The sequence below is a fragment of the Brienomyrus brachyistius genome, chromosome 13 (genome assembly GCF_023856365.1).
Source record: "Brienomyrus brachyistius isolate T26 chromosome 13, BBRACH_0.4, whole genome shotgun sequence".
NCBI classification, from domain to species: domain Eukaryota; kingdom Metazoa; phylum Chordata; class Actinopteri; order Osteoglossiformes; family Mormyridae; genus Brienomyrus; species Brienomyrus brachyistius.
In genome coordinates, this window is record NC_064545.1 from 8402204 (window position 1) to 8425832 (window position 23629).

The following is a 23629-nucleotide window of genomic DNA, read 5'->3' on the forward strand; positions in this document are numbered from 1 at the left end:
ATAGACCTCTACTCACAGCAGTCAGTAAACATTTTTTTGATTATCATGTTTGGAGAATGACGCAGTGAAGCAGGGCTGTGCACAAGCTGGGCTACGTATGGTCACCACCTTAGTGGCTGCAAACCGTTTGTGAAAACATGCAACGTAAGCAGCCATGTCCAAATGCAAGCTTTTCTGCCTGACCCACTACTTTCCTCAGCCATTATCTGCCTGAGATGACAACTCATTTATATAGCGGTGATGGGATCTGATTGCTTGCATGTCGGCTCTGTGGGAGACAGCCTGGACCTGCCCCCCCCCACACTGACTAAATAGACACGCAGGTGGCGCCCTTTGCTGCTCAGTGCTCATGCTGTGGGGCCGGTGTGCGGTTCCATGCCTGTGATGGGAAGGTCACCGGTTTGAACCCCATGCTCTTTAAAGTGATGTTACCATTGGTCCTCTTAGCCCCTAAAAAATGCTCCAGGGATGCTGGGTGAACGACGGTCCCTGTGCACAGACACCAGGCATCACTCCCACCTTTATATGTTTGTGTGAGTCTTACAAGTTTGATGGGATATTGTGAAAAGGCATCATTTCTTCAGCACCAAGCTAGCTCCTCTGAGCTCTGACCCGTCTGGGCCCCAGTCACTCTGTGGAGGAACAAGGCAGGCAAGGACTGATTTAGAGCTGCGGCGTTTTCAGTGAACGATGAGAGATGACTGGGGGGGGGGGGGGGGGGGGGTGCAACTCCTCGCTCAGGGAGTCGAGCCAAAATACAGCCCTGCCCTGAGTGACGTTGATCACCCCCTTCTGAAACACGCAGACGCTCCGTCTGTGAAACAGCCTGTTCTCCCAGCAGTACTGACACTAAAAAAGCCATAACAGAAAAGTCCCACCACAAACACTTTAAAAATAGACCATTACCAAAGCTTTTCCTCCCATCCTTTCTTCTAATTCCCTATCCCATTCTCCCTTTCTCTCCCCTCCCTGCCTCTAATTCCCTATCCTTCCCTCCCATTCTGTCTCTCTTCCTGCCTCTAATTCCCTATCCCTTCCTCCCTTTCTCTCTCTCTTCCTACCTCTAATTCCCTATCCCTTCCTCCCTTTCTCTCTCTCTTCCTACCTCTAATTCTCTATCCTTTCCTCCCTTTCTGTCTCCCTTCCTACCTCTAATTCCCTATCCCTTCCTCCCTTTCTCTCTCTCTTCCTACCTCTAATTCTCTATCCCTTCCTCCCTTTCTGTCTCCCTTCCTGCGCATAATTCCCTATCCCTTCCTCCCTTTCTCTCTCTCTTCCTACCTCTAATTCTCTATCCTTTCCTCCCTTTCTGTCTCCCTTCCTGTGTATAATTCCCTGTCCCTTCCTCTCTTTCTCTCGCCTCCCTACCTCTAATTCCCTATCCCTTCCTCCCTTTCTCTCCCCTTCCCTGCCTCTCAATCCTTATCCCTTCTTCCCTCGCTCCCTCTTCCTGTCTCTAATTCCCTATCCCTTCCTCCCTTTCTCTCCCCTCCCTGCCTCTAATTCCCTATCCTTCCCTCCCTTTCTCTCCCCCTCCCTGCCTCTAATTCACTATCACTCTCTCCCTTTGTCTTTTTCTCTCTTTCCCCGCCTCTCATTTCCTTTCCCTCTCTTCCTTTCATTCTTCCTCTCCCTTTACTTGCCCCCACGCTTCCCCTATCTCTCCCCGTTCCCACTCCCTCACTCTACCCCTTTTCCCCCCTCCTCCCCTTTCCCTCTCCCTTTTTCTCTTTCCCTTCCTTCTCTCTCCCTCCCCCTCCCACTGCATCCACCCCCTTTCTCTCCCTATTTTCTTTGTACCAATCTCCACCTATATCCCTCTCCCTCCTTCCCTCCCTCTCCGTCTTTCTCTCCACCTCTCTCCCTTGTTTCTCTCCCCTCCCCCTGCGTCTCTTGCTCCTCAGATGATGGCACCCAGGGATGAAAGCCTGTCACGTTCTCTTACGTAAAGCCGCCTCTTCAGCCTCGCTCTGCTCATCTGCACCTGATGATACGCGCAGCTCGTTCGGTGCAGCAGAAACACTGCAGCTATTGTTAGCCACCAATTTTGCAACCACTGGATGGCATAAAGCTCTGTTTTCTCCACCCAGTGAGGTCCAGCTGGTCTGATTTCCAAACCAAGACCTTCTGTGATGCTTTTTTGGGACCGTGTGCATGTCTACACATTTTTCTCTGTTATGTATGTATGTATCTTCTCGGAGAGAAAGCTCACAGAAACTTGTATAAAAGTGTGTCCTAGCAGGTCAAAAGCTGGAGAATGGGGAGTAATGGGACCTAAAGGGAAAGGAGGAGGTAGAAGGGGGGAGGGAACCTGCTAGATGGAACCAGCATTCCTGCAGGAACTCCCACAGGGATCATTTCAGGAGCAGGTTAGCCTCCATTCACTTGGCACGTGTGGAACACATGTCCAGACCTCCGCTGGAATGCTGTCACTCTTACGTCTTACGGAGCCGGACATGTGTTTGTGTGTGTCCAAACATGGGGAGAAATCACTCTCTTACCCGAGAAACACTGCTCCTGAAACATGACAGGGTTTTAGTAAAAAAAATGCATCCATAGTCTGGCTCTCTATAAAGCTAACACAGCTAATGCTAATGCAGGAGAACATTTGTAGGATGGTGGTTGGACGTCACTTTGTGGTGGCAGCCTTCAGGTTCTCTCTAAAAAAAGCTGAGTAACTGAGGGACCGGCAGTGATGGCCGGGGACCAGAACGCTGATGAACAGCGTGGAGACAAATTCCATGTAGGCGGGAAGGGCCACCACGCCTGGGGAGACAATGCAGTGAAAGCGGAGCAGAAACCTCCGCAAAGGTGGGAAGGTTTGTAAGCAATGTGGGTGGGGGGCGGGGGGGGGGGGGGGGGGGGCGGGGGGAGGCTGGGGGCAGAGGCAAAACAGACCAATAAAGAAACACTTATCTTTCCTTAATGTCTGACATCACTTCCTGTGACTCCTTCTGCTGAAACACTCCACAGCTCTGTGGAAGCAACCCTTTAGTGAACAGTGGTTTCTACAGTCTTCTCCTCTTGTTCATGCTTGGGTATTTACCACCACTCAAACCATGCCCCCAGCTGGCCACAAACAGGCACTACACTAAATATAAAATATACAGGTTCCTTATTTAGGAGATGCTGAAGCAGCATGTTCTGCTAACCAGATAGCTAGATATGATCTTCTGACTCTTTATTTAGCTTTTAAAAAATCTGAAGTAACTTTTCAAGTCGGGTGTCAGAAGTAACAAATCTCCCCTTCGGGGCCCTGGGTTGCTCCTGTGGCTTCATTGTTGCTGCTGTCTTCATATTAATCGAATGGCTACCGCAAGGTCATAGGTTCAAATCCCAAGAAGGAAATTTTCCTTTTTAGCAGAAACAATGTTACAAGCCGAGCTTTACAAATGGACAATAAGGAGGTGAACTGTAGGTGAGAAACAACATAATGTGCTGAACATGAACTCCGACTTCTTTTCAGGGTGGATGTTAAACGATGTCTCAAAGCTTTGCTGTCCCAGAAGGGGCGCTGCTATACTTTTAAATGAGGATTTTGTCCTTAATTGCTCCATACTGACTGATTGAGCTGTTAGGGCTGTAAGTCACTCGTCGTGAGAAAGCCTGCCAAATGAATAAATGATAAGTTAAATGAATGGCCGCTTGGCGCGTGGAGCTGCAGCGTGAACGAGGTCGGCCACCCGCCGTGGCTTGGCAGCTGGGCCAGGGGCCTCGGCTCGACCACCTGAGTCAAACCCTGGGACAGTGTCCAAACGCCACGAGCGTCCCCATCCAGCCGTTTAATTCCAATCTCGCACAACAGGATCACACGGACAGATTGGAAATGTGCAGACGCGATGGTGTTTGACTCCAGACTTCAACTGTTATGAAACGTCAGGCTTGTTCTCTGTTTTGTTCTACCAGTTCAATTCTCATTTCTTTATTTTGCAGACTCTTTAATCCTAAACCGGGTCAGGCAGTCCCTGGGGGTTAAGGACCTTACTCAAGGGCCCAACAGTGACATCATTTCTCAGACCCTGTTGAGCCACAGAGCACCCCCTAGAGGTCAGAGCTCATTTTATGGGGATGGACACAGGACGGCGAGAAGAGCATGAAGCGACACAGTTCATGAGGAATTCCTAGCTAAGGTCTGTGTTTGAGCTACAACCTACCACCGCTAGTGCTGGGAAAACGAGTAGAAACCCAAGAGAAGCCCTGCTTATTAAATAACAGCTCAGCTGAATTTTTGCAAACCGCAGGACTATGGGAGACGACAGCGAGAGTCTTCATTCTTAAATGTAAGAAATGAACCTTTATTTGGCAATGGCAATGCCAGAGTGGGCGTGGCCCAGAGGCCACAAGCCAATCAGTGGTCCAGAACAGTGACAGGCCCCAGTAAGGTAGGACGCCAGATGAACTCCGTATTACTATAGTGTGTTCAGCCACTTCCCTGATTTATGCTGAAATTCCCTTATATGGCTTTCAGAGAAACAAATTCCTAACAAATCCTGTGGCTTGCGACACTCGCCTTCAGCTTTCTGGTGTGTTCTGAAACCGAACAGCCTGTATCCAGAGCACTCCTGCTCCAGGTGGACACTCTATCAGGGTGCATTGTAGCTTATAAGGCACCTTGCCAATTTAAATAGGAACGGACCAAAACTGAAAGAAACATCCCGTGTACTTAGGAATATTACTGAATGATAAAGATAACATGGCAACTGCGTACAAATTGTAATATTAATGTAATTTAACAATGTGATGATAAAGACCAATTGAACTATTGGTGTCCATCTGGCCCTGCCCCATGTGTCTGGTCCCCATTTGGCCAGCAGGTGTCGCTAGCCATCCTGTTTCCCCCTCTGTCTTTTAGGCCTTCTTCCCTTGTGTGTTGGCCTACTCCCTGGGCCACCGTGCAGCTTAATAGGCTAAGTGCTTAGCCACCGTTCCTTCCTCCCTTTTGTTGTGGGTTCTAGGCTGGTCAGAAGCCTGTCACAACTATCTGTGTGGCTCGTTAGGGCCATGCTAGAGAGGAAACAGGTGGTTTGAATAAGCAGGGTGGGACACATACATAGTTTTCTGGGAATTAGGTTTTTGTAAAGAGCAAGATCACGTTGTTTAGCCATTTTTCCTTTCGCTTAGTCTGTAAGGTAAAGACAATCTGCAGGCTCACGTCAGTCACTAACGGCTATAAGCGGGTGCTGAATCCTTGAGCCGCGACTTGCAGTGCAGACAGTGAAAGCAGCATCTGCTAACGGGCTCTGCGGTGGGCCGAGGACCCCCCCCCAGGCTCTCACGCTCGAGCACACGCCAGCACTGTTTAAAATAAGCCCTTTAAATGTTGAAATGCCCGTCCTGAACCTCTCCCCCCCCCCCACAGATGTCCGCCTTGCTGCGATAAACCCTCTGCAGTGTGTATTACAAACCAAACAATGACCCCAATCCGCAGGATTTGGATACACAGCACCCCTGAGAGACACAGTGAACATGCATGTGGATGGGACAGGTTATGCCCATAGAAGCATCACCTCACTGCCACCTCTCTGCTGCACCAGAACCATCAGCTCCAGAGATGGAAGACACGCTATTTCTACCGACTCGCTGTGACAGCTAACAGGCTAAACTGTCATCTAACAGTGATAGGACTAAAACACAGAGTGCAGATGATCTGCAAGACGATGCCGCACCAATAAAAATACCCAAAACACAGAACCATTTTTAGTCTTTTCATTGCATTCTCAGAAACTTGTGGGGATTTTTCAGGTCCCCACGATGTCAAAAACACACGCACACACACAATGAGAAAAACAGGTCAAGCACCAAGGTGCCTCACGCATTGTCCAGACGACTGCAACTTCTGTCTGACATGCAACAAAACAGAGAGTCCGCTGTGTGGGATGATGTTATCCATGCTGCTGCTATTAAAATCTCCCGAGGGTTCTTTCATCTGCAGTATCGCTGTTGTTTCACGCTGTGAATGAGCGTAGTCTGACCCTTCGTCTGGTGAACATGCATAAATAACTGCAGTTACACATCTCGGGCTTCCCCGTCTGCCCCCCTGGACGGCGCATGCAGGCACACGTGTTCTTCATGAGGAATACCGGCCACACACAGGCGCTCGCAGTTCAGCTCTTTGCTAAAATGAGAAGCAGCAGTACCTGCACTGGACCCCGCTAACACAAAATAAAGACCCTAAAAGCCAGCATGCTGATTTACACAGTTCATACTATTTCTCACTTTTCATGCTGCATCTTCCTGGTTGCTGCTGTATGAAAATACAGTTGCTGATACATTGATGTACATTTTTGTCTTGCTTTCCTTGAAGGGGCACAAATATCTTAGTAAACCGGATACTACTCAGATCATGAACAAATATAGTAATTTCATGAAACACATGAACCATTATTATTAATTAATTATGAATGAACATGGGATCAGTACATAACTAACACTTAGTTTTGGTTAATTGATACATTAAGTAAGTGTGTACTACTACATTACTACTACGTTACATGTGCCCACAAGTACAGTGTTCTTCTCATCCATCCATCCATCCATCCATCCATCCATCCATCCATCCATCCATCCATCCATCCATCCATCAATCCATTTTACAAACCGCTTATCCTACTGGGTTGTGGGGGGTCCGGAGCCTATCCCGGAAGCAATGGGCATGAGGCAGGGAACAACCCAGGATGGGGGGCCAGCCCATCGCAGGGCACACTCACACACCATTCACTCACACATGCACACCTAGGGGCAATTTAGCAACTCCAATTAGCCTCATCATGTCTTTGGACTGTTTGGGGAAACCGGAGGAAACCCCACGACGACATAGGGAGAACATGCAAACTCCTACAGTGTGCTTTTACTATGTTATTGTTATTCTTAATGATATTTTAATCTTATTTATTTTTATTAATCATTTTACACAATTTTTCTTTGAATTATACAATCAATTATACAATACAATTTGAATACAATCCAGGGAATAGGTGTAAAAGCATTTCACTGCACACATGTACAGTGAATGTTTGTGCATGTCACTGCACACATGTACAGTGAATGTTTGTGCATGTCACAAATAAGACTTTAAACTTGCTGGACAATCTCTGGATTCTGCACATAAAATTTACTGTGTTCTTGCTCAGAGGTGCATTTCATCCATTCATTTGGCAGGTTATTTTTTCAGCAAAAAGTGATTCCGATCAAATGCCTCGCACCCAAGGTCAAACAGCATAGCCCCTCTTGGGGTTAGTGGCGCCACAGAAATGACAGAATGAAAATCTGACTTAACCTTGGCACAGTTGAGTAAAGGAGAGTTCGGTAAGTAAAACTGAGATACCGTGAGCCTCAAATTCAAAGGCTGATTCAAAGACCCTAGCCTGTTACATAACCCTAACTTAACTTAACTTAACTTAACTTAACTTAACTTAACTTAACTTAACTTAACTTAACTTAACTTAACTAAACCCCCAAACCTAACATACACCAGTCCACATTCAAGACCAATGGACCTGCACCAGTTGTGTCATATATTTTCTCTCTCCAGGGCCATGTGTGCACAAGTGCACCTGGTGAGGAAAAAATATATATACTGACATCCACTGATTGGGGTTATTTATTACTAGTAGGCTAAGAAAGTGAGTCTTATTCAGGGGTATGTTTTCCAAAGCTTCCGTTAGTAACTTAGCTGGAACTGTTCAGCTGCATGGTCCCTACTACGCTGGTAATATTGTTAGCAGATATGCTTTTGGGAAACGTACCTCAGGTTAGCGGTTAGCGGTCAGCTCCACTAGCACATGAAGCTATGAAGCTAGCATCGTGGAATTATTTGCCGAGTGAGATGCAAAATCATTACACTGTTCTTGTTACGATGCTAAAAACAAAGTTATAACTATTCTAAAACTGTGCCTAAGCGGAAATGGGTGTGTTATTGTGACGTGTTGTTGTGGCAAAGTAGAAAGAGTACAATCAAAAATAGCGCTGTACAGTGCAATATAGTAAATCCATAAACTAGTAACATAGGTGTTTATTATCATTATCAAGTATCATGTACAGTGCATAATCGTGTGCGCTATACTTGTACACAGCTGGGAGCGCACTAGGATTGTTTACACCAGCATCACGACAAACACGGGAGTAATGTGTTGTGCGACAGCGTCACTGGGCGATAGGAATTTTCCAGCTCCGTTGTAATGTTATGGGTCCACCATCATAAATACAGTCCGTCATAGACCGCAGTGTTGTTCTACGGTGCGTGACTGTAGAGATGCAGGTTCTATGTCAAGCCATTGCGGTGCCTTACTATAAACCAGCCAATCAGAGCAGAGCTCATCAACATATTAATGAGCCCACCAAAAAAGGGGAAAACGGCCTGATTCAATCTAGGGTCAAATAATAAGGCCGCAAATGATCACGTAAACCACTTCTATGCATCTTTTGACCAAACCAAATTCACATACCTTCTATATAGACACCGGAGAGCAATGTAAAATGTGGAAAAATGCATTCTAAAACACCTTTAAGCCCCCCACCTCCTGTGTGCTAGGGCACATGACCCCCCTCTGTGCCTGGGAACTGGAGTGGGTGGGTTGGCCGTGTAAGTCCACTAAGATGCTGTGGGACTCCGCGCCCACTTCCGGCACCTGTGGTACTTTATCATACGTTACTGTCAGATTTAATGGGAATCCATGTTCTTTAGAAAATAGATCTGGGTGAAAATACAAATTAGAAACTGTAATACGCTGTAATCTGGGTGACGTCAAGCACCTAGCCGATGTGCTGAGGGCTGTAAAGCGGCAGGGAACGCTGACACTTAGGGAAGACTTACAGGGCATTAGGGGTGGGGGGGCAGAGGGTTGTGCCAATGATCGGTAGGTCACTGTTTCAAATCCCAGGGTCGGCAGAGTGATGTCACCATTGGGCCCCTGAGCGAGGCCCTTAACCCCAGTTACTCCAGGGACTGGCTGGCTGACCCTGCTTTCATAAAAAAAGCGCATTCCTCTGGAAAAATTGCTAAATCAATAAAATGTAAATGAAAGGTAGCTGAGGAAATTCCTAACATCAGAACGGCCCTGAATAACGCCTTTAACTGACTGGCATGGAGTTCGCATGTCGTCGCCATAAACATGCATAAATCTCTATGTATTTATGTTTTAAAATACCGAAATTAAATGTAAACATTCTGTTGCAAGATGCATTTTATTAGCAATCATTAGGTAATTCACGCCTGCTGCATGTTGCACTGTGATCCTGAGGGAAATTTACCTCCTGCTCCTGTATGGTGTCATGAAGTCATATGACTTGATTAATTCGGTTTCCGGACGGGATGGAGGAACGCCAGGCCGTCCCACAGCATACAGAGATACATACCCACACCCCACCAGCAACTGACATGCAACCTGAAGAAGACATGCAACTCCACACGCATACAGGGCCAGGGGTGGGACTCAAACCCACAGCCCCATGGGACACAAGGCCACTGCGTCACCCACGGACCCACGATGCCACCCGCTCCCTCCGGCGGGATGCATTTATAACTGGCTGTCAGATGCTTAATGATGCAGCAGGGCCCCACACACAAGGTTAAAGATGGCTGCTATATATTTGGAATAAGCTTTCAGTAACTGCATCCTGCAAACTCGGTGATATAATACCTGGAAACACTAAGGAAGGTTATTAGGTCATTAGCCTTTGAAACAGATAATTAAACTTTTTCTGCTTGCTTTATTGAACTTGCCCAATCTAACCTCCGTTTCGTCTGTCCTGCTGCTCTCATCTCCCTTCATTCCAGTCCTACTCCACGCCTGGCATGATTCATTCCACATATGCCACCACCCCTGACTTCTACAACCCTATTTACATATTAAATGCTTTTTTTAGTCAAAGCAAGGTGCAGTTCTTTTTGAGAAAGCAGGGAGAGCCGGTACCTGGAGCCACTGGGGTTAAGGCTCTCACTCAGCGGCTCAATTACAAATCAAACCAATAACCTTTCAATCGCAAGTACAGTGTCCCAATCGCCACAGTTCTCTCCGGCATCTGACCCCTTCCAAGTCCTGCCTCCCTGATACCTTCCTGGAGCAGAGTAACAAAGAGCAGTGGTACTAAATTCATGCCCTTTCCTGCAGATCTGTATCTACTGTCTGTGAGTCTGTGACTAAGGCCTGGAGCCCAGTACATGGACAGAGAAATGAACTCCATGTAAATCAGGTTTCGTCATAGAACGGGCCATATCTGCAAGCCGTAGCACCGCAAACAAGGAGGGGCTTCACCGCAAAGCTTTCCGGAACCTTCTCCCCCAGCACATCGTACTAAATGACTGACTGACAGAACGAAGACGCCTGACTTAATGGGCCTGCTAAACGTACCCTCACACAGTCCAGAAGACCTTACACCCAGGATGGACTGAACAAGATACGGTAATTACAGAATATTTTAGAGAGGTGAAGTCTCCGTTCATTGAGCACAGAGTAGTGTCATCTTGTCTGCAAACTAACTGCTTTCCAGAACGTTCCGGGTGAGCTCTGTTGCCTCCTCGGCGTTTGCCTTCACCGACGTTCGCTCGTCCCTCTCGTCAGCAGACAAGCGAGCGAGGCTCATTCCAAAGTGCTGAGATTTCGTCATTGGTTCACACCGACGAGGAGTCTGTTCACCCCACGATAAAACATGGCTGCCACACAAACTCGCATGGTCACAGTGCCCAGGAACTGATTACCAGATTAACTTCTCTGGGGGCCCTAGGCTAACACGGCTGGGGAGTGGGCGGGGGGGGGGGGGTACATATTGCAGCGGCAGATCGATTGCCCACATTTAATAAATGTAACCGTTCCATTTTTTCCCGAGGCAGGGTAGGTGCTGATGTTTGCCGGGGTCTGGGCGACAGCCTAGCGTAGCCGAAGCATTAGTCCGCCCAGATAATAAGGCTGCAAATGGCTGTGTAAACCACTTCCATGCACCCAAAGTGGACCGTCTATTTGTTCAGGTGCCCTGATCTGAAGTCTCATGTTCCATGTGATTCGCAGGTCTAGAGGAGTGAGCTTGTGGTCTGTGACACGGACCCTCTCACACACACACACACCCACACACACACACACACACACACTGGTTTGTAATTATATCTTTGTGGGGACTCTTCATTCATTTCTATGGGGAAAATCCTAACCCCAATATGACAACCTTAATCCCTACCCAGCCCTAACACCTTAACCATAAGTAACCAAACAAAATACAAAAGTTTTGGCATTTTTAGCCTTTTCATTGCAAAATCAAATGGTCCTTACAACGTCAAAATAATTTTTATTTGGTCCCCACAATGTAATATAAACATAATCCACAAACTCACACACGAACAGTTTAGACATCTGTATCTTTGCGGGGACTGTCCATTAATTTCTATGGGCTTAAAGATGTGCTGGTTCTTCTTGACCCAGTCAAGCCCCTGGGTCAGGTCCCGTTTGTTCATTTAGTCCATGCTAACCTGTAAGAGCTGTGGACACACAGCCACAAACAGGCCACACTTCAGTCCAAAGGAAACTCCTTGATGAATGAGCAAGTCAGCTGGACCAGGATATCCCTAAAAACACACACACGTCTCTGTAGACTCAGCCTGTATTTAGTACAGGCAGAGAGTAACGACAGACCTGGATAAAGAGGGAAAGTGGGCCAGTCGGAATGGAGTCAGTCGGGATGCCCCGTCTGAGCCGTGAGCCCCAGGCCTAAGCCTCTGAGATGCTCCTCTGTCCCTGATGGTGCAGCAATTAAGGCTTGCAGAAGGAAATTGAATTATCTTAGCAGCTTTGATCTTCCTGTAACTGTTGTCCTGATTTGGATATTTCATGGAAATAAGCTTGATAGCTCCAACCAGGGTAAGGTACAGATGACCTGCAGTGTTCCTGTGGGGTGTTCGTGTGTGTGCGTGTGTGTGTGTGTGTGTGTGTGTGGAACAAATGTCCCCACAACGTGATAAAAACCTGTCATTTTGATGTTGTGCTGGGGGCCCCAGAGGCACCGTGATGGAGGGCTGTGCTGGGGCCCCAGAGAGCACAGCATGTGGAACACCGGAGCTGTTAGTCATGATCATCCCGCAATGGCGGACCCTCCACTTTGCTTCTCCTTCTTACAGCCTGTGGTCAGCTCAAAGAGCAGTCTATCAAGTGAAATGCTCCTCACCATTCAGCTCTGATGCCAGCGTCTGTCACATAAACTAACAGAGCCAGAAATATGAGCCTTATTTACATTGTTTATGTTGACCGACCTGTACTTCTGTGTACATAACAACGATTCACATTACGTGATTAATTCAAAATAGTCTCTATGTATTTATTAATATCAATATTATTACAGCCTTGTAATTCACTTAGGCTTGGTAAACATCTGCATGTAAACTGATGCCATACACTCTGTGTAATACGGGAAGATATAAATGGGCCTGCAGTGGGGTGAGTATCATATGAGGGCTCTGGTTACAATAAGTACTATGTGGGGTTCTCTGAGTACTGTGTTAGGGTGCATTAAATACAGTGCAGGATTCTCTAAGTACTATGCCGGGGTACATTAAGTACCATGTCGAGTTCTCTGAGTGCTGTCCTGGAGTACACAAAGTTCCATGTGAGGTTCACCGAGTACTGTGCTGGGGTACACTAAATACAGCATGGGGTTCACTGAGTACTGTGCTGGAGTACACTAAATACAGCATGGGGCTCACTGAGTACTGCGCTGGAGTACACTAAATACAGCATGGGGCTCACTGAGTACTGTGCTGGGGTACACTAAATACAGCATGGGGTTCACTGAGTACTGTGCTGGAGTACACTAAATACAGCATGGGGCTCACTGAGTACTGTGCTGGAGTACACTAAATACAGCATGGGGCTCACTGAGTACTGTGCTGGAGTACACTAAATACAGCATGGGGCTCACTGAGTACTGTGCTGGAGTACACTAAATACAGCATGGGGTTCACCGAGTACTGTGCTGGGGTACACTAAATACAGCATGGGGTTCTCTGAATACTGTGCTGGAGTACACTAAATACAGCATGGGGCTCACTGAGTATTGTGCTGGGGTACACTAAATACAGCATGGGGCTCACTGAGTACTGTGCTGGGGTACACTAAATACAGCATGGGGTTCACTGAGTACTGTGCTGGATTACATTAAGTACATTGCGGGGTTTACCGAGTACTGTGCTGGGGTACAGTAAGTACATCATGGGGTTCACCGAGTACTGTGCTGGAGTCCTCTGAGTCCTGGCAGTGAGATAAAATTAATCATATGACCTCACTACTAAGTTCACTACCGAGACCTGCAAACAGACCATGTTCTGGCTGCAGTCTTTATTGACGGAGATGTTCACATGGACATCCAGGTACAGTATCTCCTCATTATGGGAACCTACAGGCATTTCCTTCTGCAGCTTCTCCCTGCTGTAAGCCAGGGACTTCCTAAGATGCAGCATTATGGTGTTTCTTAAGCCATCTGACAAGATGACCTGATGATAGAGGGCAGCGCTTCCTGATGCTCGGCCGGGTTCCAGCCCCGTCTCACCCGGGAGCCCAGACGGCAGGCCGTCCGCAGGCCAGTAACGATCACGACAAAGCAAGGACACTGACAACTTTTTTTTTTTGGCAGCAAAACACCTCTCACAACATCCTATAGAGATGGAACGGCGGATGGCAGCGGAAATCTGGAGACTCCTGGCTTTGCAAGGTCCGGGGGGATATGGGAGCTGACAGATTTCACATATAGCTGACATGCACTATTTGAAGGAAACAGTGTGTTTTTAATAAAGAAGCTTAAGATTCTCTTGCCTTTTACAGGGACCTAAAAGAGAGTCCAGATGGAGCTCAGCTGGCATGCAGTGTGTAGCTCAGTATGCTAAGGAGCTGTACCTGTCTCTGGAAGGTCATGGGTTCAAATCCCTTGGTGAGCAGAGTAATCACACCACCGTTGGCCCCTTGAGCACATCCCTTGATTCTAACTGCTCCCTGGGTGCTGGATGCTGATTTTCCGCCCTTGTACGTTACTCTGGACAAAGGTTTCTGCAAAACCAAGGTAGCTACTGCGGGCTTTAATTTTGTTCCTGGATCTAAGAGACACGGAGCAAGTCCTGCAGCTTGAACCCTTCTGAAAATGCTGCAGTTTTAGCCGAGCAAAGGCAGTGTTGTAATTTCACGTTTAGTTAAATGTTTAGTTTTATTTTAGGTAACTAAATGTACAGTCCCTTGTAGTCATGGATAGTAAGGTTGTACGTTTAGATCCTTATTATTTAAAATTCAGCATGAGCCTTTTGAAGTTGATCTGTATGGCTAATAAAGAAGGCATGTCAAGCTTTTTCTGAAGGAGGACATTCTTATTCTTCATTGGATGGTTCTGCACACATGCCGAGGAAGGCGCAATCCTTCCACACATCCCTCAGAAACTGTATTATTTATATATGAGACGAGGCATTTCCATAATGGCTGCTCCTATCATTGTATGCCTGTTACAGAGCACTGTTTTCGGCCAGATGTGCATGTTTTGCTGGAACCTCTTGCAGAAGCTGCAGGTCATAGTGGGCCTGATTTTGAGACACGGGGGGGGGGGGGGGGGGGAAGGGGAGGGGTCAAAGTGCCAGCAATTTATAGGAGACCTCTAGTCACGGTGTTCCACTCACACAATAGCTGCTCTGGAGAAAAGTGCTTAACATCTTGTACACAGGTAGACACCATCGCCTATTAACAGTGACCCTGTGAACCTCCATCTCAGTTGCTGGTAGTGCCCTATACCTGCTGTCCTGACCTTTACCAAGGACCTGTCCCCAACATATGCATCATCCCACGCATGGGTACACGTGGTTCATCCACTGCTGCTTTACCAACAAGGTTCCTGTACCAACTACAGAGGGGAAGACGCTGTGCGACCAGGTGTTAGGATCTGCACGGAACCCGGCAACACTTCAGCTCCGGTGACCTTAGAACCCCGGTACGCTGAGCAGAAAAGTCACACCTGTTAGTCTAGAAGAATAAGTCTTAATAAAGCATCGTTAGTAAAAATATTTAATTACTACAGCCTAATTACTAGACCATATGTTTTGGTGTCTCTATTCCTTAAATTTTTTATTTTTGCTTTTTTTTTTTTTTAAATGTACTTTAAGAAAAAACATGTTTCTGAGCAGAGGGCAGAATCTCGGCGCATTCTCGCTCATTTCCTCGGTAAGTTTGTGTTCTCGCAGCTTCAGCTCTGCTGATTCAGCTTCAAGGCGATTTTCTTGGACTTCTCCTCAAAGACGTGGGATTTTTACACATGCTGTCAGACTGCAGAGTTGCCTGTGTCCACGTAGCCTAGCTATGCAGCCATTTCTGCGAAAGGAACTCGAACAAAAAAATTAATAAAATGGTATAAAGGTTGGAATTTAAATCACTTCACCTGGGTCACGGGTGACCTCTGTATTGCAGTGAACCTACTGGAAATCCTCGTTTAGGTCTCGCTGTGTTGGCTGCTCAGTTACTGGCTCAATGTGCAGGTAGAACCAAGAGAGGAGAACTCACTCTTCCTGCCCTGAATTCCCTTTAAATCTACTGAATCCAGAAGGAGATGTTCCACTGAGTCCTTCTAATCATCCTGCATCAGTCCTGCTTGATCTATGTCCCTGAAGCACCATGGATGGATCATCATCTGAGGTTTATTCCACTTGCATCTGCTAGATACCATCCCTCAACTCCAAGCTGAACCAAATTCCACCTAATGGGGAGTAATTTACTCCAATATACCAGAGTTTAATGTGATATAATTCATTAGATTATAATTGAATGTATAATTCATTTGCACATTGTTCAGTTTTGCTAAAAAAGGGGACATTGCTGACCAGCTGATTCACTGTATGGTAGACAGATTCGTTGATTAACTAGCTGACTATCACTGTAACAGTACCGCTCTATTAATGACGGACTCTTTGGTCACGTGATCAGGCAGGCCATTCTGTGTGCGGCCGGTTGCCGCGGTGACGTTTGTGATGAAGCCCCAGCATCTGTGTGGACTACCGGCATGACCCCTCCTCCTCGGCTGGGGGGGGGGCTGAGGGGGTGTGGCCAATCTGCGCTGCTTTCTTGGGGGCTCTTCACATGCCACAGAGGGGGGGTCCATGTTGGGAGCACTAGTCTTCTGTGAGCTACGTGTGTTGTGGATTAATACCTGCTGAGAAGTAGATCAGGGCTCCCCTGCTGGTTCCCGCACACGACAGCGAGTGACTAGGCCCTGATGTTGTGTGTGGGGAGGGGGGGGGGGGGGAGGGGGGGGGGTGGGGGGGTCCAACTCGAGACTCGGTTGGTTGCTCCTGAAGTCTCAGCTGATAAGTCAGCCGTGCCTAAAACACGAAAGCTCTCAGTGCACCAGGAAGCAGAGCCCGTGTTTAAGCTAATCTGCCAGCTCAGTGCCACTGCAGCGACGGCAAGGCAGAGGGAGGAGGAAGCCCTCAGAGGCAGGGGCCGTTTCTGCTCGCCTGGGTTTTCTGCATTTTGAATATGCAAACTGAAAAACCGTTAATGGAAACGGAAAAAAAACCCCTGAAAATATCACCAGAAAGTGTTTATATTCTCTTGATAGTGGTTTTTGTGGTAATTTTGCAAAACTGCAATAGAAACAGAATCTGAGAATGAATAGATACGAAGGACATGCTATTTGGGTACTGAGCCCTACTGACTCGTGGAAAGCCTGCTTCACGCTTAAGATGGATGCTAATCTCGTGCCATTATTAATGACAAGTTTTATTTCCATGACGTCCACTAATGGAAAAACTTCACAAGTGACGTCACTTTGCGGACTTGCAGAATATTCACTGATAACACACACAGCCTGGCACCAGGGAGCAGACGGGCGTCCCTGTATACTTCGCTAACCATTTACATCACAGTAAAATGGCAAGTTAAAGTATTGTAACCTCCATCCACAAGTAGACTCTGCTGTGATGCCTTATACTGTGTATATACTGCATACAACATGATGCATGTAACGTCCCGCTGTCCAGCCCTCTCACAAGCCACGCCCACCTTCCTCACCTCGTGTGGCATCCCTACGTTTGCCAGCTGTCCTACGTTACCTGCCATTTGTTCTGTGTGTTATCGTCGGCGATCTAGTCTGTTTCCCCAGATCCGTCATTTCAGTTTCGTGTCTTCGTCAGCCGAGTGATTCCTGTCTAGTAGTTTTCCCTAAATAAACCCATTACTTTTAGATTCCCGTCTGCCTGAGCCTGCTTCCCCGCTCCCTGCTTGCTCGCCCGTCACACGGATCACAACAGTACGTGATATGAAACCTATGTCCTGTGTCTACGTTCATTATAGCCTGCTATTTCACTGCTATTACAAACCCATTGAAAATTACAGGGGATCAGGTACAGGGGAAGGGTGTCAACATGCCCCCCCCCCCCAACAACTTAACACTGCACCCTTTCTTAGTGCCACATGACATGCAAACAGACCACAATCTGGCTGCAGCCTTTGATGTGGAGAGCACTGTGAGAACACTGGTGTAGCGTTTCTCCATTTAGACACCAGCAGACGACGCTCCTTGCAGTTTCAGACATTTCCGGAAGAAGCCACGGACCGCCGGATATAAGCCGAGAGCCTCCGAAAATTTCTTATTATAGTTTTCTGAGGAAAAAAAGCTGACCTGGTCTGTGGAGCGAGTCTGGAAACGCCCACTGACGAGCAATGCCATTAATTAGCTTCGTGCTAGAGCTAGAATGGTTGCCATGGAAACATATTCCCCAAGACCCACTGAAGAAAACAACATCAAATCTAAGGCTATGATGGTAACCAGGTACTATAAGATAATCAAAAACATATATTATTTCATTACAGCAATAAAATGCCCAAAGATCGTCACCCATCCAAGGCTTGTCACTCAGAAAGGAAATCAATCTGTGCTGAAACCTTAATCGTGGGGTTGGGTGACCTGTAGTGGCTCAGACTGCATGTGGTCTTTGCTATAGATGGAAGGGGGGGGGTCATGCTGCAGTGCTGCTCTCAGGCAGGTCATTTACACTCCCCCCCCCCGGAAAGGCCTGGCACAGTGCTGTACGAGGACTGAGAATGTGCAGGCAAACTGAGATGATCTCCCTGCGTAAGCCAGTGATTCGCACCTGCCCCCCACTCTGCCACCTACACACCTGATTTCACCTGTCACCTGCTTATGAAGTGCTCAGATCACTGGGACAGACACATGTGACATGTGCAGTGATGGGGGGGTGGGGTGGGTGAGGACCTGCTGGAGATGCAACCCAATGCTAATGACACCACTTTATTTATACATGCAGTTTTCTTTTTTGGCACAAACAACCAATCGATGATCATCGCCTCAAATCCAGGCACTGATTCGTCCAGGTTCGTTTACAGGGAGCGTGGCGATAGGCAGAGCCTGTGCACCTGTCATCACCAACCGCAAACCCCAACACCCCACTCGCCATTACCCATGAGCACCTCGGCATACATCAAGCCATTTAGATACATAGGTTTTCAATACCTTTCATCATTACTTTCACCATTCCTGATCTTAGCACTCAGCTACATCAGAACTTAATCTTAAATCCCTTTTAAAACTAAAGCTTAGAAGGGAAAAGTTGGATGTGACTGTCGATGTGATGTATACATGTTCTCCTCCAGGAGATCTGAAGCACCTGTTGGAGATTCTCTGTCAGCAGTGAGACAGCATCATCCTCCATGGGCACAGTAAGGAAACAATCTCATCTAGCCAAGAACAAGGCGTCCATCACAGATCAGATTCCTCATAGCTTTGGTGTAGGGCAGGGTTTTGCGAGCGTCCTCCTACAGTAGTATCGTGTAGACTAGCATCATCTCCTGTAGCATCCCAATTGCCTATGGATGTCTCCTGTCCAATACTTACTTTTAGCCCCCCACCCCCCCTCCGCCTGCCATAAAAATAAGGTTGTTAATTACGAAGTAATTAATACTAAGAATGTGGTCCTCTAACAGAGCCCTTGCTCGTTTTGTGGGGCTCCAGAATCCTGAAAAGGTTCTAACATGGATTACATCCCATTACTCACAGTTCTGTTTAGTCTTTCATGGTTTTGTCTCCTAACTTGGCTTAATTTCCGTCTGTGTATGTGGCGTCCTTTTACTAGATTAGCAGAAATCGATAGCGAAGATGTCAGAATGAATACTTTTCATTTAGTGTAGAGTGCTTTCGTCTCGCTGTTATTACTCTACAACATCGCTCTAATGAGCAAAACATCGGTACGCTCGTTACATTAATCATTCCCACAAACCGCTAAAGCTTTCCATATTCTTCCCGGCCACGTCTCACACCACAATCTGTAAATAACTTAATAATAAATGCTCTCTCACTTTCCTTTTCACAGACGTTTCGTGGATTAAAATGACGAGGTTTGCCGACGAGCTGACAAGCCAAAAGTAACAGGTTGGTGTGTGAGATCCCCCCTCCTTCATATCTTCGGCACACGCACGGGGCAGTCACCCCCACCCCCAGGCGCATTTCATTTAAGATAATATATATATATATGACATCCTTATGAATACCAGAGAATATCTTAAAACCATTTCCCCAACAGGTGCATTGAAACATCCTAGAAGGATCAAAAGCATAAGATTCAATGGCCGGACCATTGCCACTTTGCACTCACCCTTGCATATTTGGAGGAGTAAGGGTCTTCAAAGAGCGCCCACACGCGCCGCTGCCAACGCCGCCACAGTCCCATGGACCTGGCGTCGGGCGAGTCCCCCAACGCCAGCCGTCTGGTCATCTCCAGCTCCTCGTCGCCATCCCCTGGATCCCCCATGCCGTCTGCGTCCCCCTCGTCGTTGCATATGTCGGGGGCCCCTCCGCCAAAGCTGTCCAGCGCCTCCTCGGCGTCTCGGTGCTGCCGGTAAGTCATCCAGCAGCATGGCTCCACGTCCGTCTCGTCGATGCCCCAAAACGCCAACTCCTCCTCGTATAGTGGTCCGCATACATCGGCCGGGCAGTGCAGCTTGCCGGTCCGGTAGTAGTTGAGGATGTGCGCAAAAACGCCCGGGTGCCGGTCGAAGAAGAACTCATCCACCTTGGGGTCATAGTCAAAGTGGCTGTGGGCGTCGGGTTCGGCGAGCCAGGCGAGCCGGGTGCCGGGCAGCGTGCGCAGGGTGCTGCGGTAAGTCTGGTGCCGCGTCCCTCCCACGTTTATCACGATGCGATCGTTGTCGTCGCCTTGGCCCATCGCGTCCCTTAGGCATGTCTCATGTGCAAGGTGCGGGCATCACAGCGATAAAGCGATGGGGAGCCCTGGGGGGCGCATGTGTGCGCGTAGGAAGGAGATGAGAAAGAGGGGGGAGATTGGGCTGAGATTACAGGAGCGATGAAACGGCACAACCACCACCAACAACAATAATAACAACAAAACCACCACCGACAACAACAGCATAATAATAATAATAATAATAATAATAGTAATAATAATAATAATAATAATAATAATAGACTATTTTCTTCGAACCCAGGATTTCACACATAAACGACTATTAAACTCTATGTGTTATAGAATAACAGCTTGTATCTGCACCATAAACACTGAAAACAGGTATTAGAAACCGATAAGGAACAAGCAATATTCACCCGTAACAAAAATACCACTCCGAAGCCGGATAAAATGCAGGTGCCCCGTTGGTTTAGATTAAATCCGGTATCCGGGAATAATTGCCGCCGGTGACTTTCTGTGACAGCAAGGTGACAGCCGTGGTGCTGGAGGGACAGCGCCGCTAATCTCCTTCTGCTTTATACCCAGCCCTGTTCCTTTCAAGCTGTCCTCCCTTTTTTTCGGAAATGAGACACTTATATCCCTTTGTCCTTCCCCCGATCAGCTCTCAGGGACAGCGGCGGCTACAGGAGAATGTTTGACATCGATCCGCGTTGGTTACTTTTTTTTTATCAATTCATTTATTTTTAGGTGGATCAATACTGCTCTCAGCCCCCAGTTGTAGCGCCTAAAGCCGGCGATGGGTCGGAGCTGATCGGCGTCGGCATTGCTTGTGCCAGTGTTCGTTTGACGGTACGCTTCCTCTGAGATGGATGATGCCGTATAAGAGAGGATGCGCTCCTTTATCGATGAGCTCCCTCCACCTTCTCGACACACGCTCATTCAAACATGCACATACATTCACACGCACACTTAAAGACGCTAAAAAGCCGCACCCTGCCTCTTATTGCGATGCGATGCCCCCCGCTACCACCGTCTCTCCGCGCCTGTCCACTATCACAAGCCTGTCACTCCGGCAGAAGTGCAGCTTTACTCTGCCTGATGCGCAGGCGTCTTTGCTTAATTGATTTAGGGGTCCACGTCTTAATCGTGTCAGTTTTTTGAAGCGCGGGGGCCATTAATACCACATTATATGCCAGGGATTATGCGATCCATGGATAAAAATCATAAATAAACAGCAGCCTCTTAGCATAACGTGTTATAGGCTGCTGTACCCAGTGTCTTCCATTAAATGACTGCGCACAGGAGGATTGCTTGCTGATGTGTATAACACTATAGTTAATTGTTGCTTCCTTTTTTCAAACACAAAACGAAAGTCTGCATCTTAACCAGCTCACAATATCAGACTGTATATGCAGCCTCCATATTACAGAAGGGTGACACTGCAAAGGGATCTCGCCATCAATGACTTTGTAAAATTAGTCACATTAAGATTACTCTGGACTAAAGTTATTCAAAACCATAAAGGGACGCGAAAGATTTAAGTTGGTTTGCGGGATATTATAAACTGATCGTCCCGTTACAGGGAGAAATATAATTAACTGCGATTTTAATCGGAGCCGTCCACTGCCAATCCCCCAAGGTCATATGTGTTTCATAATTAAGTTAGAATTAGCAAAGTAGACCTAATTACTCAAGGTAAAAGCAGGCGATTAAACTTATAATACGATGTTCTCCCCGAATGAGAGCGTGCAGAATTACAGTCGGGTCAGTCCCAATTCATTCATTTATTATACCGTGTTATGCCATACCCTAATTATGGGCTTGGCCTACAAAGCAGGTACATTGATAAGTTACAGTAAGGTTTAAAATAAATCGGACAGTTTAAAAATGTTTATTTTTTATACTTTACTACTTTGTATTTTCGCCGACTCCACAATTTAGGTCTATATTTAGTTACACAGTACATAGTGCAGTGGTAAAGAAGACAACTAAGTAGAAGCGCTTCATTAATCCCCGGTAAATCAAGCTGTTTCGTATATCCCAAATCCTAGTGACCTGCTTACATTCATGCAGAGAGATGTAATTTGCAGAATACCAACCGAGTGAAACGAGCCTTCCGCTATGTTAAACTGATTTTGGGATGGTATGATACAACATCAGCAACAAATTAATAACCAGATGATAAGACCCATAATTACTATGGAACCTTCAGACAAGGCATAACGTAGAGCATGCCGTTCTGAAAATAGTCTATTGATTTCAATTAAATTGTGTGTGGGTTCCTTTGAATAAATTCATCATTTGCTATGATCTTAATTATAATAACTGCATTTGAAATCAGTTTATTGGAGAAATGTGTGAGTCGGAAAGATTTGTTAACGTGCACCAAAACACGTATTAATGAAAATGGTTATGAATACGTTTAAAGGAGATCCGCGCGAATTTTGGGTAGTTAATTATTTACTGCAGTGCACAGTCAGATCACTTGAATACTTACTAGAGGAACTACGTTTGCATAGGCAGAGCTCTGAATTTTAGCTTCAATTTCCATGGCAACAGAGCAGAATCTGCAATGCCTCGAACAGTGAGGGATGCCTGGATGTAGTGGGAGGGAAGCCCTATACACCTATGCGCGCGCGGACTGTGTCCGCCCATCCAGACGTCCTGTGGACTCGGAGTGAGTCAGCTTCGAAAGGGTCAATGATCTTCCCCAGATTATCGGGATCTAGCCATCACGTGCACAACAATCTCCTTTAAAAATCATTCATTGCGTTCAGGCTTCCATAAAATAACTTGATTTGTTTGTTGTTATTCTTGCATAATGTTTAGAAGTATCATTTCAAAGTAACATGGGATTGGAATTGTACAGCAATATTGAGTAATCATGTATCATGTAGTAATTTGGGTCTCATAATGGTGAAATTAATGGAATCTGGTTGTATATATCTACGGTATTGTATTCCTTCTTGTTAAAATCTTATTAAAAAAAAGGCATTCTACCTAAGATTTGCAACATCCTATTATCAGGATACGTCAGCTTTCAGCAGAATCCCAAAAGGTCCAATTATCCGTCGCTGTTACGGGGTAGTCTCTAGGGAATGCAAAGAAAATGAGTTTCCATTTTGGTTGCGCTATTCGTAAAAGAATGAACTTACCAGACATAAAATTGTAATTTAGAGCAATAGCGGCACCCTGTGGAAGAAAGCGAAACGATTAGTCAGTCTCTAGCCTGGTTTAAAATCCTTACGTTTCGAAACAGTGACAAAGAAACATAAAATTGTCAATTAACAATAGATACAATTAATATAATAATAATAATAATAATAATAATAATAATAATAATAATAAATAATAATAATAATGATAATAATAACAATAATAATAATTATTATTATCTTGAAATTGATTCCGTATTAAAATGTTAACCAGTGAAGCTTAGCTAAAATGGAAGCAATACCCTGTCAC

General features: G+C 46.5%; 1 protein-coding gene across 4 annotated transcripts in view; it reads right to left on the reverse strand.

Annotated features, from left to right (window-relative positions):
- Positions 1-21254, reverse strand: part of LOC125706462 (potassium voltage-gated channel subfamily C member 1) — a 39967-nt gene extending 18713 nt beyond the window's left edge. For all 4 annotated transcript variants that reach the window (XM_048973172.1, XM_048973173.1, XM_048973174.1 and 1 more), the window contains exons 1-2: positions 20581-21254; positions 19616-20250 (exon numbers count right to left, since the gene is read on the reverse strand). In XM_048973172.1, coding sequence (XP_048829129.1) covers positions 19616-20185 — 570 coding nt within the window. In that variant the 5' untranslated portion in view covers positions 20186-20250; positions 20581-21254. The remainder of the gene's footprint in view (positions 1-19615; positions 20251-20580) is intronic.
- Between the last annotated feature and the right edge of the window lie 2375 nt (positions 21255-23629).